The sequence below is a fragment of the Manis javanica genome, chromosome 3, assembly GCF_040802235.1.
Source record: "Manis javanica isolate MJ-LG chromosome 3, MJ_LKY, whole genome shotgun sequence".
Lineage (NCBI taxonomy): Eukaryota > Metazoa > Chordata > Mammalia > Pholidota > Manidae > Manis > Manis javanica.
This window is the reverse complement of record NC_133158.1, coordinates 193,845,888-193,861,365: the sequence shown is the minus strand read 5'-3', so window position 1 is coordinate 193,861,365 and position 15,478 is coordinate 193,845,888. Positions and strand designations below refer to the sequence as shown.

Below are 15,478 nucleotides of genomic sequence, written 5' to 3'. Positions count from 1 at the left end.
ATGGACCTTAGGCTTAGGGTTACCACATAGCTGCAGCTGAACTGCTGGGAAGGGACCAAAGCAGGACAGCCCTTTGCAGGGGCCTGCAAATCTCTGCCTCCCTGCTGGGCCCACAGTGGTAAAATCTGTGTGCAGGGCGGCACAAGGCAGGAGCTGGACGGGGTAAGGGGAGACACTCTCCTGAGGTGCTTGAGAAAGACACGTCAAACCGCAGGAGGGTGAGGCCTCAGGAGAGGGGAGGTGACCAGTCTTGCACCTTTCCCTTCCCAGTTCCTATCCCAAAGAAGATAGGAGACAAGAAGTAGGTAAAACAGGATGTAAAGTTTATATACAAGAATATAATGTTTATCTGAAATATTTACAGTGTTTGGTTAAAGCAATATTTTTACAACTTTTTAAGGTCAACTACTATGTATATTACAGGTAAGCTACAATGGTTTAATTTGCAAAATTAAGTAAAAAATGTTTTAAACAAAGCTTAAGTACTCAGATCAATTATAAAATTTGTCCTGCCCTTTATTTGAGGAAATCATGCTATGATGGTTAATGTGCTTCTTATAAATGGAAGTACTCTATCGGGAAATGCAATATATGCTACAGTTGTTAAGTTCCCCATGAGGGTGTAAAATGACAAATGAATCGTTATAAGACTTAGGTGCTGAGTCTCAGGCTAGAGCTGAGAAATGTTGAGATAACAGCCAGCTTTATCTCAACAGGGTTTGTACCCCACAACAGTTTGGGCCACATAGAAAAATGAAGCTATTTGTATGTTATGGCAACCTCAGCAGAAAGTGAACATCAGTTCATCCAAACCAAACAAGAAAAATGCAAATCAGGCCCAAGTCACAGTTGCACCTAATCAAAACTAACGTGAGCTGTTTTAAATCTTCATAAAAATATTCATGACTTTATTAGTTTGAACATTTCGCTAAGAACTGGGTGGGTTTTTCCTTTATGTCAAAACAGCTACCCATTCCTGAGGCCACATAGGGCCTTATAACTCAGGAAATGCTGTGGGTGCAAATGTGCAAAAGGCAGGGGAATCTGCTCCAGGCTGGGGCTGGAGCTGCAGGTTCTGTGCTTGGGAAACGAGAGCTGAGGTCCCGCAGCAGAAATGGTCAGCTGAGCCCTGGAGCTGGCCTACAGGCAGCAACCTGGGCACCAGAACTAGCACTGCAGCTTGCGGATGCTGCGGGAGATGCGCTTGAACTCTCTCTGCCCCTTCTGCCATCGCTTCACCGAGGTGATCACCAGCTCCCCGCCCAGTTTCTGGCCCATGACCAGGTAGGGCGCGTTGATGTCATTCATCTCCTCGCAGGTACACTGCAAGCTGTCTTTGAGCCACAGCACCGATTTCTTTAGATCCCTTTCGGACACACCATTCAGCTTGTAAATGGTCTTGCTCTTTGTCTCCAGGATGATCTTGGTATCTCTGTTGATGTAGGTTATCTCCTTCACTTTTATTTTCAGCGCTATGAAGACAAGAGGAGATGGGACCACCCAGTTATAATGAGGAAATACAGGGTTGACTGGGAGTTTTCCTCACCCAGCTGCACTACAGATTTGTGTGACTTGGCCCAAAGGGAGGGAAGAGGAGCTTCATGGAGCTGGTGAGACTGTCAGGGGCTGCAGGGACACGGTTGGAAGTTGGGGGCAGCAGGTGACTCCATTTCTAAAGCCTCAAAGAATTTGCCAGGCACTTTGTTTCAAATCAGCCATCCTTTGAAACCTCTCTTTGTGGGACTCAATTAACTTTTCTTCCTTGCCCCTGTGTTCTTGTATTTGTGTGTAGGTTGCATGTGGTTTCTGCTTTCCTCAACAAATGACTTCCTCTACTGGAAACTTCAGCATGAAAAGAAATGCCTGCCTCTTAGGTGAAATATGATCCTTCTGTGGCCATAAACTTTAAACTCAATTTATTACATTGGAGAGGTTTTTGGACAAACCTATAAGGAACTTCTATCACACAATCATTGTTTTCTAAAGAACAGAGTACAGAGGAGAATTGATCTTACATCTGCATTTGATTTGGTAAAGCAACTAGGAAAAAAAAATATCCAAGCCTCTTTTTAAGAGCACAACATGTTTAGCTCTAAAAGTGTTTTTCTGCAGACCTCATCCTTTTTGCTATCAGCTGCCTGTCCGAGGCCTAGGCGTTTACAGATCATATACTGTTTACTGTTTCCACAATAGATGTGTAGACTCATTAGAATGCTAAGACCAAAAGTAAGTGATTTGCTATACAAGACACATTTTATAGTCATGAACAGTGTGCTTTGGGAAAGAACCTTACAAACATACGTGCTGGAATTACATTTCAAGACTCCATAAAGGCAGGGAAAGAATATAATTTTAAGGCTGGAAGGGATCATCCAGTTAAAAAAATCTCCTGGTACACGAAATATCCGGAATCCAGAGATATTTAATGACTTACACGTCATCCAGTTAGGTTGTATCCTGGCTCTCTAATCCTCAGAACTCCAGTTCCCAGATCTTTTATAATACCACTGTGGTCTTGTAAGGGAATGTGAAATCTCTTATCCTGGCTGGAGCATTAACACACCCAACTAATGTCTCAAGAACCTTGGTGACATTGACAAGTGTTTTGTATAGATGTGTGAGTGTGACTTCCTGACCTTCTTCGGATTAATGTGCTGCTTAAATTAATGGTAGAGGAAGAGTTTTTTTGTGTGTGTGTATAACTGCTTCAGGGACCTCTTTGTCTTTCTTCATATGTCAGAGAGAGAATTTGACTAGATAGCTTTTCCAGTCAACCAGGAAATGACCAGAGCCCCACCAGGTAAATCAAAGATACTGTGACTTGGCCAACCATTCATTATTTTGTCTGATATGCTTATGAGCCATAGTGTTGAGTTCTCAGGGTTGAAATACTTAAATCACGGAGTAAGTCATATGGAAATGTCACATGTTCCTGTGGCTTCTGCCTAAGGGATGAGAATGAGGAAGATTATTAGTGGGAGAAGTGAATACACACTGCCTGGGAGGCTCGTCTGTAGCAGAGATAGGCATGTGTGAGATTTCACCTGGTCAAATAAAACATTCTCGAGCTCCAAACATCAGAAAGATCATTTTTAACCAGGGGGAAGACCTATACTCGTCTTTGTCTAGCTATAAAATAACCAACTTTGCAAAAGTTTGTTATGGGAATAGAGCAGGCATTTTCTCCCTGGGTTTTTAGCTGGGACCAAATATAAGGACTCAAAGCCCCAAAATAACTTTTCCTGCCCTGTAAGAAGTAAATGGGGATGCAGGAAGTGATAGGCAGAGATGATACTGTCTGATCCAACATTAGTTGTCTGCATAGGCAGGCAGTTCTGGGCCATTCTTCCCTCACTAGTGCTTTCACCACTGAAATCAGGAGGCGTTCTACATTTTTCCTGTACTTCAGGAGTGTGGAGGGGAAAGAGTGTGATGCTTTCATAGATGATTCGGTTAAATAAATGGTTTCTACCCTTGTTCCTTCTACCCTTCTATGACTCCCCAAGTACAGAGGCAGTATGGCACACTACTTATAGGGCGAAATGAATATGGGGAAGTAGAAAACAAAGCTTGTGAGGTATCTGCATGTGTGACACCTTAAATGGAATGACTTCTGTGTTGTTTTTAAAGGCTCTCTCCTCTAATGAGAGAGACCACCAGGACACACACTCATACACACACCCCTATTTTTTGCCCAGGTCTTGATAGCACGTCCTTAGGAAGGGGATCTTCTGTAATGAAAGCCACAAAGCAAGCAGGTAGAGTTTGTGTGTATGTGTGTGTGTGTGTGTGCACACACATGTGCGGGCGCTGTATTTAAACTGTTTTGGAGCCCCATGATATAACCAACTTTTTCATGGAAGTCAGGAGAGAGATCTGTATTAAATCTCATGCAAAGGAATGTAAGCGGTTAGAAGAAAATGATATTTTATATAAATTTTATTGAATTTTATAAATATTAAAATATTATATTTTGTTCTTAATCAAATTGTAGCATGGAAGCTAAGAACTATGTTTTGGTAAGGCTCTGGAAATTTGAAATTGCTGCTGCCAACATGCCTGGCCCTCTGCTACTTTGAGAGTTTAAATATTTGACTATAGACATCTGAAACCCTATCATCCCATCTGTCGCTCTTGCTGAGGGGAAAGATTGGTTAGGATTTAGTGTTGCTTCCTTTCTTTTTCCCTTCCTCTGCAATGTGATGCTTTTCCTAAAAGAGACCTGGGGTTGTAATGAGCAGTGACTAGTTTGTTTCCGGAGTGTCATGGACTTGACCAGGTCTGAGATTTCTGGGATGGTAAGTTGTAAGGAGAGAAGGGGAGGGCAATCCTCAACAGTGGGGGCTGGAGTGACTTCTGTCTCCAGGACTTTGTTGAGCATGTAGAAATATTAATACAGGTCTTTTAGAGTCCATTATTGTTTGATAGAGCAGGGACCACATCTGTTTATCTTGCCAAAATAAATTTCTAAGCATTATTTCTTTTTTTTTCTTTTTAAATTTAAGGAATCCCTACCCCTTAAATTATTAAACAGTACCTTGGATACATTCACTAACGGGGGAACACAGAGGAGCAAAGCCATGAAAGTTATGAATCAAGTAAAATATTTCTATTTTGTGCTAGAGTAAACTTTTATTTTTGGCCAACTTAATGCCTTAAATCTGTCTTGCTGGTGATAATATTTACATGTTTCCATCCCTGGTATAATGGTCAAGTGACTGAAAGAACATGGCTCAGGATTACACCTGCTGGCAAGAAAAAGTCAAAGCAAAATGGAAAATATGTCATTGAAAATCCATAATTTGAATAATTCTCATTTGATTGTTGCTTAACAGAACAATAAATCTCACTCCAAAAGATACAACCCAATACAAGACAGTTACATAGGGAGGGAGAACTAATATACACCAAGTTAGATGATTTTAGAAAAGATGAGTTGTGATGGCATTTTACCCAGCCCTTACCTAGTAACATCTTACTGATTTGTACCTTTATGTGTTACTGGTAAATAACACTTTTGAATGTGAGGTGTTTTATTGTTTGTTGTGTATTACTTACCAAAATCATTTTTACAAAGAGTTTCCATTATGTCGTTGTCATCCTCGTTTTTATTTTTGCAGGCTTCACAGACCTTTGGGGCTAGAAGTGTGAAAAATTAGTAAGTTTTCTTGAAAAGGAACAGTAGGTAGCATTTGTAAACAACCTTAAGAAAGTCTCCCCTGCCTCCTTTCTTTTGATGGGCAAAATGAGAATGCCTATATGTTGGATATAATAAATGATGCATCCCAAAGAAAAAGAGCTTTGTGGGCAGAGTGGACAGGTGTAGTGATATTTAACTGGGACAATTTTTAGCTTAGCTCTTCCTTCCCACTCCCTGGGACAAACTCAGTCTTTGAAAAAGTTGTTCTCAAAGCTTATCTGAGGAGAAAGCTCCAGAAGACCCTTGAGGGATTTTGGAAAAGTGGTTATCGCAAACCATGGCCAAGAGATTGTCCTTCGCAGCTGCAGGACACCAGTGCTGCTTGTCTCTGCTACACTCTTCAGCAGAGCCCTGTGTCTCAGGGTGGTCATTCCAAGACACTTTCAAGTCCAGACAGGGAGAGGTGGCTAGTGTTTTAACAGTTACATATGAACTCTTTCCACCTTGAAAACACAGCTCCGTAACTACAACAGCCTGCTCTGCTGGTTCTATATACCTGCTTTCTGGCAAGTCTGTGTTTGTGTTAAGCAGCATTTATTTCATTGATATCTCCTTCCTGGAGCAGGTTCTTCTTGCCCCACTTCGACCATTTCCAGCTCCCCAAAACAAAAATGAAAACTCAGCCAGTCCACCAAACAAAAAAAAAAACACCTCTAAGTTTTTCCTGAAGGTAATTGAAGTTGAAGCAAACTCTCTATGGGGTCTGACCAAACCTAGGAATGTATACTAGCATAATGATCAGAAATCCTACTACAGGCTCTTCTTAAAGAGTGATTTCTTGGGAGGAGGAAAAAAGAAAACATATACCCTTTCTCCCATTTATAAATGTGCTAAGGCTCTTCTTAAAATTTAGTTGAAATTTGATTTTCATTAATATGAAATGGAATTTTCACAGAAAAAATCTTTGTGATTCATGATAGAAGAATTAGTTATCAAATTAGAGAAATTGCAAAATGGATTTTAAGGACCATAAACTTTTATTTTCAAGGGAGAAAATTGCTTTTTGGAGAAATGTGGTGTATAGTGTTGGTGCTGATAGAGGAAATAAACAAATAAAAAAGCAACACACATAGAACTGCCCTTAAGTACCTTCATTCAAACAAAATGAAACATTTCCAATTAGGAGTTCTAGGAATGTATATAAAACCTTACTAACCTGTATTGGTTGGTCTGTGGTATATGTTGGACAAATGTTTGAAATATGCCAAACATTTGCAATAAATTAGAAATCTAACCAATAAGATGATCGCAAACTCACAGTGCCTGCCAGGAAAGACTGCTAAGCAACTTTGCATTTTCTTTAACTAATGGTGGCTGTAGGAAAACAATTAGGAATTGAAAGGGAGACGTTGCTGGAGCCCTGAAAGGGATTAGGAAGCCCCTTTCCATCTCTGGGGGACCTAAATCAGCACAGACACGTGACACGTTGTACATGTTTTCCTTTCAGGAAGACTATCAAGAGCCCATGCGGTTTTCATTGCTTTGATGGTTTTTGCGCAGAAACTCCCCCTCTGTTTTCTAAGAACTTGGGAAACTTTTTTGCATGATTTTTTCCAGTTAATTAAAACCACTCGTAAGATAAAAGCTGAATAGTGATAGAAAAATGATTCTTGGAGATTCCCTTTATGCCCTATTTCTTGGACACCTGATCAATTACAACCAATACTTAATTTTCAACACGCTGGAGCAGTTCTGTTTTTATTTCCAAAACTAAACAATCGGCAAAGATCAAAAAGTACCTTAAAAGCCTATCTCTGCATTTTCGCTCTTGTGCTTGTACGGGAATGTTCCTGTGACTTAGAATCCCGCCTGGTGGTAAGAACAGGCTGCCAGAGGCTGAGCGAGCAGCCTCTGGCCAGGGTGCTCACCACCAACTGCACACAGGACCATCTGCAACGCTCACAGAATTGTGCACTCCCCCGCCCCCAACACCGCCACTTTAAAAAATAATTGTATGTCTTTAAGAAAAAAAAAAGCCTTTCAGTTCGTTTTCTTTCTTTTTTAAAAACAAACAAACTACTGTCCCAAGAAAGAGCACCTGGTATAACTCGGGAAGGAAATGAGAGATGTGTGGGTGTCTCAAATTTGTCACGATGGCACAAAAGGGGTAAGGGTAGCGCCTGCCCGGCCCGTGACTGGCACCCTCAGCGGGGACACATCAGGATGTGGGGCGAGGTCCGCGGGATCCCGGAGAAAGCCTTAGCGAAACTGGGGGTACGGCTGGAATAAGAGAGAAGGCTTACCTTCCTCGGTGGCCGGTAGGAGGTGGTCGCTACTAGCGAGGGGGATGCAGAGGTCGTTGTCCTGGGGGAAGCGGTCGCACTCGAGCATGTCCGGCCAGGGGAAGCCGAAGGCGGACATGACCGGAGCGCAGCGGTCCTTCACCTGCACGCAAAGCGAGTGGCACGGCTGGATGGTTTCGTCCAGATCATCGAGGCAGACGGGGGCGAAGAGCGAGCACAGAAACTTTTTGGTGTCCGGGTGGCACTGCTTCATGACTAGCGGGATCCAGGCGCCCGCCTGCTCCAGCACCTCCTTCATGGTCTCGTGGCCCAGCAGATTGGGCAGCCGCATGTTTTGGTACTCTATACCGTGGCACAGCTGCAGGTTGGCGGGGATGGGCTTGCAATTGCTGCGCTTGTAGGAGAAGTCGGGCTGGCCGAAGAAGAGCCCGCGCGCCGAGCCCAAACAGCAGTGCGAGGCGAGGACGAGCAGCAGCAGCGAGCCGGGGCCCTGCGGCATTTTGAGCACGCGACCCTCGGTGGGAGGAGGCAGCGGAGCCTGGAAAGCTCGAGGTGGACGGGGCCCGAGCTCGTCCTGGGACGCTAGCTCCGCTCGACGACGTACGGGGGCCTGGAAAGCTGGCGGCAGGGCGGCTGGAGCGCCGCGACGCAGGGCGCCGGGAGGACTGCGTGGACTCCGCGCTCACCGCTCGATTTCGCGCTGCAAGCCTGCACGCAGCTCTGGGGGACTACGACCCGGGGGAGCAGAATGAGCCGCTGCTGGGGCCCAGCCGAAGTTTCTTGGCCTTTTTTATGCAAATATGGAGGCGGGGGGGGGGCCGGAGCAAGGGAGGAGCCAGGGGGGAGTAATCCGAGGAGGCTTGGTCACTGCTCCCTAGGTCTGGTTTTCTGTTGAGAATGCCCCTCACGCGCTCCCTGGAAGGAAATTCTGGCTGCCCCGCGTCCCATTCAGATGCTGCCGAAATCATCCCAGGAGTGCTTTAAACACAAGCAAATAGACAAGCCCGGCAGCTGCGCCACAACAGGGAGCGTGCAGAGCGCGGGCTGCGCGGGGGACCGCGGGACGCAATGGGCGGCCATGCAGCCAGGACCCGGCCGGAATGCGCTCCGCAGCCCACGAGGCCTGGCCCGGGGTTTATTTGACGCCAGCCTTAAGTTTTTGCTCCGCCCGCGGAGCAGCTCAAGGGAACTGCATCTTAGGGCTCTCTGTGCCCTCCGCTCGCGCCCGGGACCTGCCAGCCTGAGGCCGCGTCGGCGAGCTTGGTTTCCCAGTCTGGCCCATCCCATACAGTGTGCTCCCCCACTGCGGTTTTAAAAGTCAAAATTATAAATCAAGTCGTATTAGCAAAACATTTACATGAAAACGGAGACAAAACATTGGGGTTATTTTGTTGGAGCCAGTCAGTCTAGATTTTGGAAACACTTCTTGAACCTCGTCGGAAACACACACGATTTCCTGGTTTTGGAGAAGAGACCTGCCCCCTCCCTAAATGAATGGGATGACTCAATGTTTGAAGGCATTACGAGCCCCAACACACACCTTGCAACGGGCGCTCAGGAGAGCGGAAATATGGGCCCTCAGGGCGCAATTTGGAAAGGCTAGAGCCAGGCACTTGGGACTGGCAGAAAATGCGTCAGGTGGGCAGCCTAGGAAGGCGGGGGAGCGGAGGAAGGAGCCTTGCCGAGAGTTCCACGAGCGCTAGTCGTGGCCTTGGCGGAGCTGGCTCATAAATCTTACAAATGCCAACCTGCATTGTGCTGGCTCCTAGTGTGCAGAGATGAACAAACAGGAGCTGGGGCTCTAGTGCACTTCTGGACTGCAAAACAGTAAGTTCACAACTGTAAACTGGGACTAGGGTGCATGCAGAGGGAAGGTGTGTGTGTGTGTGCGCGCGCGTGTGTGTGTGTGTGTGTGTGGAGGGGGCTCCTTTTCCTAGGGGCAGGTCGGCTCCGCCCCCTCAGCTTCCCTAGCGGGGTGTCGGTGCAGATCTAAAGAGACAATCTCCGGAAAACAAGCCCGCCAAGGTTCTTTCATATGTAAGAAGAAAGCACTGTTGTTACTTCCCGGCCTCTTAGGGTCGTCATCGGGTTCTGTCAGAACGTTCCCCATTTTTCTTCTTCCGAAAAGATGCCTTGGCCTAGGCCAAATCGTCCCGCCGTCTTGTGGTCCCACTGGTTAGAGGGGGTTAATGTGGGGGTGGCAAAAGCCCTCGCAGTGTTATCTCCTATCCCTTCCTGGCCGTAAACACTGGGAAAATCGTCATCTGGAGGGAGAGCATCCTCTGGGCCGCAAGGATCTGGGTCCTTACAGGGCCAGCTTCCTTCTTTTCTCTTTTGACATGGGTGCCTGCCAGGGAAGGGCCGAGGGCTGCAGCTGAATTGGTCCTAGGCCTTTCGTTTCTAACTAAAGTTCCAAGAGGCCTAAAAGTCCAGCTCCTCAAACCACTGTTTTGAAAATAAACCCCAAATGAAACGGAGGCATACGGAATCAAATATCTAATCAGAGTCTGAGCTCTGAGAGATGCTCGGACTTGGGCCCACGGATGGGATGAGAGCCTTTCGGCTTCCAATGCCCCCAGCCCCAGCTCCCTCCCCTGAGGCCGCCTCGGCCCCTCAGACCTTCTAGCGCTGGGCTTCAGGAGCCCAACGCCTGTAGTGCTTGCAGAGGCGGTGCACCGCTGCATACCCGGGAGCTGCTTGGCCCCGGGCGCCCCGCGGGCCCGCGCAGCAGGAGACATTGTCTCGTAAGCTCGCGCCGCCCCGGTCGCCGCCAGGGGGCGCCGAGGGCCACACTGGCGTCTTCGCCACCTCCGAGGGGCTCCGGCAGGCTTGGTTCTGGGCGGGGCACCTTCTTGCAACGCCACTCGGCAAGATCCCACCCAGTACAGCCTTTGTGTTCCTTCGGCACTTGGGGTCACGCTCCCCTCCCTTTCCTTTGCGCCGCTCGTTCGCGCCTGGATCACGCGTGCCCGCCTCACATGCGGGCCCACTGGACCAGCTGGTTGAGGGGGAATAAGGAAAATAATCTCCTACCGAGGCCGGGACGCGAGTGCGGCCCGCTGTCCGTGTGAAAGCGCACGAACGCGGATGCTTGGTGACAGTCCCGTTGCGCTTCCCAGCCGGGGTCGCTGTGCAGCCGCAGAGAGATGCGCGCACATGGTGCCTCCCCGCGGCGGCGCCCTCTTTAACCCTGAGTCTTCTGCGCTCCTGGTTGGCCCTACGGCCTACGGGTCTCCTGAGACCCTTGCCACTTACAAAAACGGCCAAAGATTCTGGCCTTTACAAACGGAGAGTCAGTGCTTACCCTCGCTCCCAATTCATTTAGGATTTGCCCATTTTAGGAACAGAAATTCTATTCCACTCAAATCCAGGGTAAGGGTGGTGGATGCCCACTCCTCTGAGGACCTAAGTACCGAGTTGGGCAATTTGCCTAAAGGGACTGCCCCTGAGCCCCTGGTGATGACATTGCTCCTCTTCCCCCACCCTTGTCCCCACCACACCCACAGCGAACAGTATCCACCCAGGTGCAGCAGGCCTGAAGAGCCTCGACAATCCGTCTTCTGGATTTGGCCTGCCTCTCTACTTGAGTTGCTTGTTGTCAAGACAATGAAGAATCTTGAAGCACAAAGAAAGTGGCCGCCAATCTGGCCGGAACAGTTCGGCTGTGTTAGAGTTTCTGGGCAGTCGGGACGCTCAGTGTCAGGCTCAGAGACTCGGTCCTGTGGGAAGGCTCCTCGAGCCGGCGGCGTCCGACCCCGTGTCTGCTCGACGTCAGCGGGGAGCCAGGGGAAATGGAGCCTGCATCCCCACTCGCGAATCGGAAAGCCGACGAACGGACCCGCGTCAGAGTGGGAGGGCAGGCCAGAGGGGGAAGGACGACACGGGAATACACCTATTTCTTAGTTCCCCGTATCCAGCACCGGCTACGGAGGGGCAGCGTCGCATTGGAAACAAGCTTGTTAAGGTCCCAAAGGACTGTACGACCCACCTGCCCTTTAGATACGAAAGCTTGGGTTTCGAGGCTCCTTATTAAGATGCACGGTTTCTAGGGAGGCTTTAAGTCTTTTACGGCAGCTGCTGAGTACGGATGCCCGCGGTTACCTGGCGCAGGCCCGGAGCAGCCCGGGAAGACACGGAGGACAGCTCGCGCCGTCGCTAAGAGGCCGCGCCAACAGACAGACCCGAGGTCTTCGCCTCCTGTAATCCTCAGTCACTCGGCAGATAGGTGTGACTTATTATCATTTTGCAAATAAGTAATAATAAGGAAACCGAGGCATGGAGGGATTAAGTGACTGAAACTGGGTCATTCAATGCGTGGTACAGCTGGTGGTGGGACACGTGCCTCGGCTCGGTGAGGTTCCCCGCGCCCCGGCGTTGGGGACACGCTCTGACCTTTCACGCACGCGCCGCCCCTCCTGGGACAGTGAATCGATCCTTGCCTTCGCTACTCTGGGCGGGGCGGAGCGGCACGCCAGCCGAAGCATCTTTCCGCGGGATGCGGGCAGCCATCTGGGGGCGCCATTTCCTCAAACAGATGGTCCTTCTAGGGCTGCCTGCTGGTTTCCTTTAGGCAGCTGAGGCTCTGAGGTCTTTTACATTTTTACCTGTTGGGCTTGAGGCGTGAGGCGTGTGGGTTCACCTCTATATTTCGCCTTGGCCCGCCCGCCCCCCGCGTTCCCAGCGAGGCGGCCGAGCGCCGCGGGACGGGGAGCTTTCCCGGGCAAACGCGCGCAGGGCCGGTGCCAGCCGCCTTCCTGCCGCGCACTCGGCTCCCGGCGGGCCCGCAACCCAAGGGTTCAGCAGAGAAGAGTCAAGGCCGAGGGCGAACAGTTTGCCAACTGTTAACCCGAGCTCGGGCGCGTATCTCCTTCTCTAAGATTACAAGCGGCGGGTGGGCCCCAGATCGGAGCTGAAAAAGCAAACGAAGAGTCCAGGGAGGCTCTGACTAGGCGGGTACGGCGGCCGCACCGGACTCCCAGCCCCGGCAGTGCCCTACCAGGCCCAGCAAGGGCGCTGAAGGGGCTGCGGAGACCACGACTATGGGCGGCGCTTTGCCTGAGTCCTGGCTCAGGCTGACTGTTCCCGGGAACGAAGCAAGAGCCGCCCTCGGGCTCTCCCCGGCGGCGAAGGAGCCCGCCCCGGGACAGCTGTAACTGCGCGGGCGTGTGCGAGGGCTCTGGTCCGGGGGGCCACAGCCAGTGGGAACCCCTCGGGTTCCCGAGGCCTTTTTGTACCAAGCACGGAGAACTTGCTCTTTGAGAAAGGTCTGAAGGCAATGGATGGATACTTCTGGAGCTCGGTACTACTAAATGATTAAAACAGCTGTTCCTAAATGATGAAAACAAAAACAAACCGAAAAACAACTCAATTACTTAGTAATAATCTGTTACTGCAACAGATCATGTTTTTGTTCTTCCTTAGCCACACAAGTGTTTTAGTCAACAGCTGACTTGGGATGGACTGAGAAAGCTGTTTTATAATAATGCTTCTTTCAGAACAGCTAGAGGCACATTATAGGGGCTGTCTGTGGTTGGTGCCTTGGGAGAGACCAATTTCCGTTTCTTCTGTAGTTCCTTCAATGAAAAAATACCTCTAGACATTTTGGGAGAAAGGATAGGGCGAGAAGGCATGTACTACTTGCATCCCTGTCTGCTTCTGGTTCAAAAACAAAAAAAGAAACCCAGACAGAAGACCTGGGGGCAGTTAAATGACATGGACCTCTGGGAAGGAAATTCCAGTTCTGGTTTTTAGTTCACATTATCCTTCCCAGAAGCCTTTTGTTTACAGCATAAGGTCTTAAATTTGCTGGACCAGTCAGTAGTGATTCTTGGGTCTTTGGGGTTCAAAAATTTGAAATTCGTGTCGACTGTGTACACCTAGTCCATTTTGCACTCTGAATTAAAGAATCATTTCTTGAGCACCTCTTATATACAAGAATCTCTGCTGGGTATTTTTCTTTTCCTCTCCCCTGCACTTTTCATCCCAATTTCCCTGTCTCTTTCTGGGGTCCCAGTCATTTAATGCTCACTGATGTGTTCCAACTGCTGATGAGACTCTTGAAATGAAGCATCTCCTAATTGCTCACATTAGGAAATCCTCAATGGAAACAGCAAAATCCCAAGGCCATTCATTGAGGGCAGTCCAGGAAACACATAGTGTCTCTGGGAAGAAAGACCTACTCCATTGTCTGGTCTGAACAGCAGGGGTCACTGGCTAAACTGGTGTTTCACTCTGGTGGAAATTTATTGCCATCAGATAAGAGCACAAAGTCAATACAATAAAGTCTGTTGGCTCTAAAGCAACAGATGGATTCTGAGTTCCTGCACACATGTATGATCTTTCCAGAGACAAATACCAGAATAAAAAGCCCTTTGTCATTCTTACTGAACTGACTTCGGAGGGACATTTTTCCATTCTTGGTGTTTGTCTGGTTGTGTCTTTTTCAATAATGGTAGATTTTTATGCTTCCCAAACTAAGAAATTTGTCAGATTCACTGAAGAGATTCATCCTTTTATGACATACTTAGCTTCAGTAAGTCACAGGTATTCATAGAAACAAAGAAATCTGTAAATTAGAAAAAGCGCTTTGTTTTTGGTTGATTTAGGGTTAAAATGTAATCTGGAATTTTAATCTATAGTATCCAGCATGCACAGACTGAATGCTCTGACTGAATTCATTGGCACTAAATGTTAACAAAGTTTCGTTAGTAAGTAATATTTTTTTAATAGTTTGCAAATCTTTGGTAGTACAACGGGGAAATATTGCATAAAAATAACATTTCCAAATGTTAAATTGCATTTCTGGTAGATGGCCAGCCTTTGAATTATCTAGTGATCATTTTGGCCATGTTCTCTAGGGCTATGTTGTTTTCCCTGTTTCCTAGAAATCTTAATTCATTAAAGAAATTCATAGGGAGTTCTGTCCTGGGAGAAAATAAGGAAAACAATAGTGCTTTAATGAGTGTGGTTAATCTATTATTATTTGTACTAGTTCAGAAACCCGTTTCCATGTCCAGATTTGTCTGAATTAAGAGCTTCAAAATGAGCAAGATTACCTGAGATTTTTCTATCATCAGTTATTCTCTGGAATAAATACTGAAAACATGTCTTACTCTTTTATGGTTAATATTACAGGTTTCCCCGCTATCTGAAAGAATGCTCATAAAAGATGGCATAAAGTGAAGTAGCAAGGATCACTTCATAAAAGTGAAAACCCTTTTCGGATTTCGTTTGGTTAGTGAAAATAGGCATGCATTAACATAGTTTCTCCTAAAAACAAAGTGGCATGACGTGAACTTTAGGATAGCGGGTGGGGTGGTGGTGGGGAACCTGTATGAAGTTAAATCTTTTACTTGTTATGATAGTTATACTTTCAGAGGAGTTGGGTGTGGTGGAGTTGGGGGTGGGGAAAGGTTGGGGCCAATCTCCCTTGTATGGAGCCTCAAAACCAGATTTCTTTCACTTCAGAATTTTTTTTAAGTGTGTTTTATTCTCTAGGATACCCTGTGGTATCTGAAAGAGGTGGGCAAGTCGTCCCTGAAATCATTTCCAAGGAATAGTGCCATGTCACCACAGCATGCCCTGCTCTTCTCTTTAACAATAGATGATGTAATTAGCAACCTAATGCCTTAAAGAAGGAATTCCTCAAGTTCCCTGGGGTTTAATTTCATCCAATCAAAAGATTATTGGGCTATGTACTGTGGGAGGTAATCAAAAGGTCCCTGCATTTAAGGGGTTTATGGTTTAGTATTTGCAGGTAAAAGTAAAATTTCCACTTCTCTGCATGTAGCTTAAAGATGAAAATGGCACATACTTCTGAGGATAAAGACTTTCCCACTATGCTTGGATAAAGGGATAAGAAGGCTATGAAGAGCTCACAGAGTGGAATAGGTATTGCTGGGAAAAGGAATAACAAGGCCAGGGCTAATGATCTGTTTGCAGGTAATGTCTGAACCTTAGCTGCTTTCTCAATTGTGATAGAATGTAGGTTCTTTACACTCCATTAGAAAGCAATCAGAAAAAACTTCTGTAAACC

The 15,478-nt window shown here is 47.3% G+C and overlaps 1 protein-coding gene and 1 long non-coding RNA gene across 2 annotated transcripts in view; one reads left to right on the top strand and one right to left on the bottom strand.

Annotated features, from left to right (window-relative positions):
* Positions 1–302: 302 nt before the first annotated feature.
* Positions 303–8,196, bottom strand: SFRP2 (secreted frizzled related protein 2). The gene is made up of 3 exons (XM_017649821.3): positions 7,444–8,196; positions 5,059–5,139; positions 303–1,472 (listed from the first exon to the last, which is right to left on the bottom strand). The coding sequence occupies exons 1-3, from the start codon at positions 7,940–7,942 to the stop codon at positions 1,168–1,170; spliced, it is 885 nt and encodes a 294-aa protein (XP_017505310.1). The 5' UTR covers positions 7,943–8,196; the 3' UTR covers positions 303–1,167.
* Positions 8,197–8,364: 168 nt separating this feature from the next.
* LOC108391295 (uncharacterized) overlaps positions 8,365–15,478 on the top strand; it is a 207,216-nt gene continuing 200,102 nt past the window's right edge. Inside the window, exon 1 of the long non-coding RNA XR_012129609.1 lies at positions 8,365–9,270. This is a non-coding gene — a long non-coding RNA (uncharacterized lncRNA). The remainder of the gene's footprint in view (positions 9,271–15,478) is intronic.

Bases quoted from the DNA above. Each gene is read 5' to 3' on its own strand.
- SFRP2 (XM_017649821.3), bottom strand. From the start codon at position 7,942: ATGCCGCAGGGCCCCGGCTCGCTGCTGCTGCTCGTCCTCGCCTCGCAC. The intron at 5,140-7,443 runs GTAAGCCTTCTC...TCACACTTCTAG, and splicing joins CCTACCGGCCACCGAGGAAG to CCCCAAAGGTCTGTGAAGCC. The intron at 1,473-5,058 runs GTAAGTAATACA...TTGTCTTCATAG, and splicing joins TCTTTGTAAAAATGATTTTG to CGCTGAAAATAAAAGTGAAG.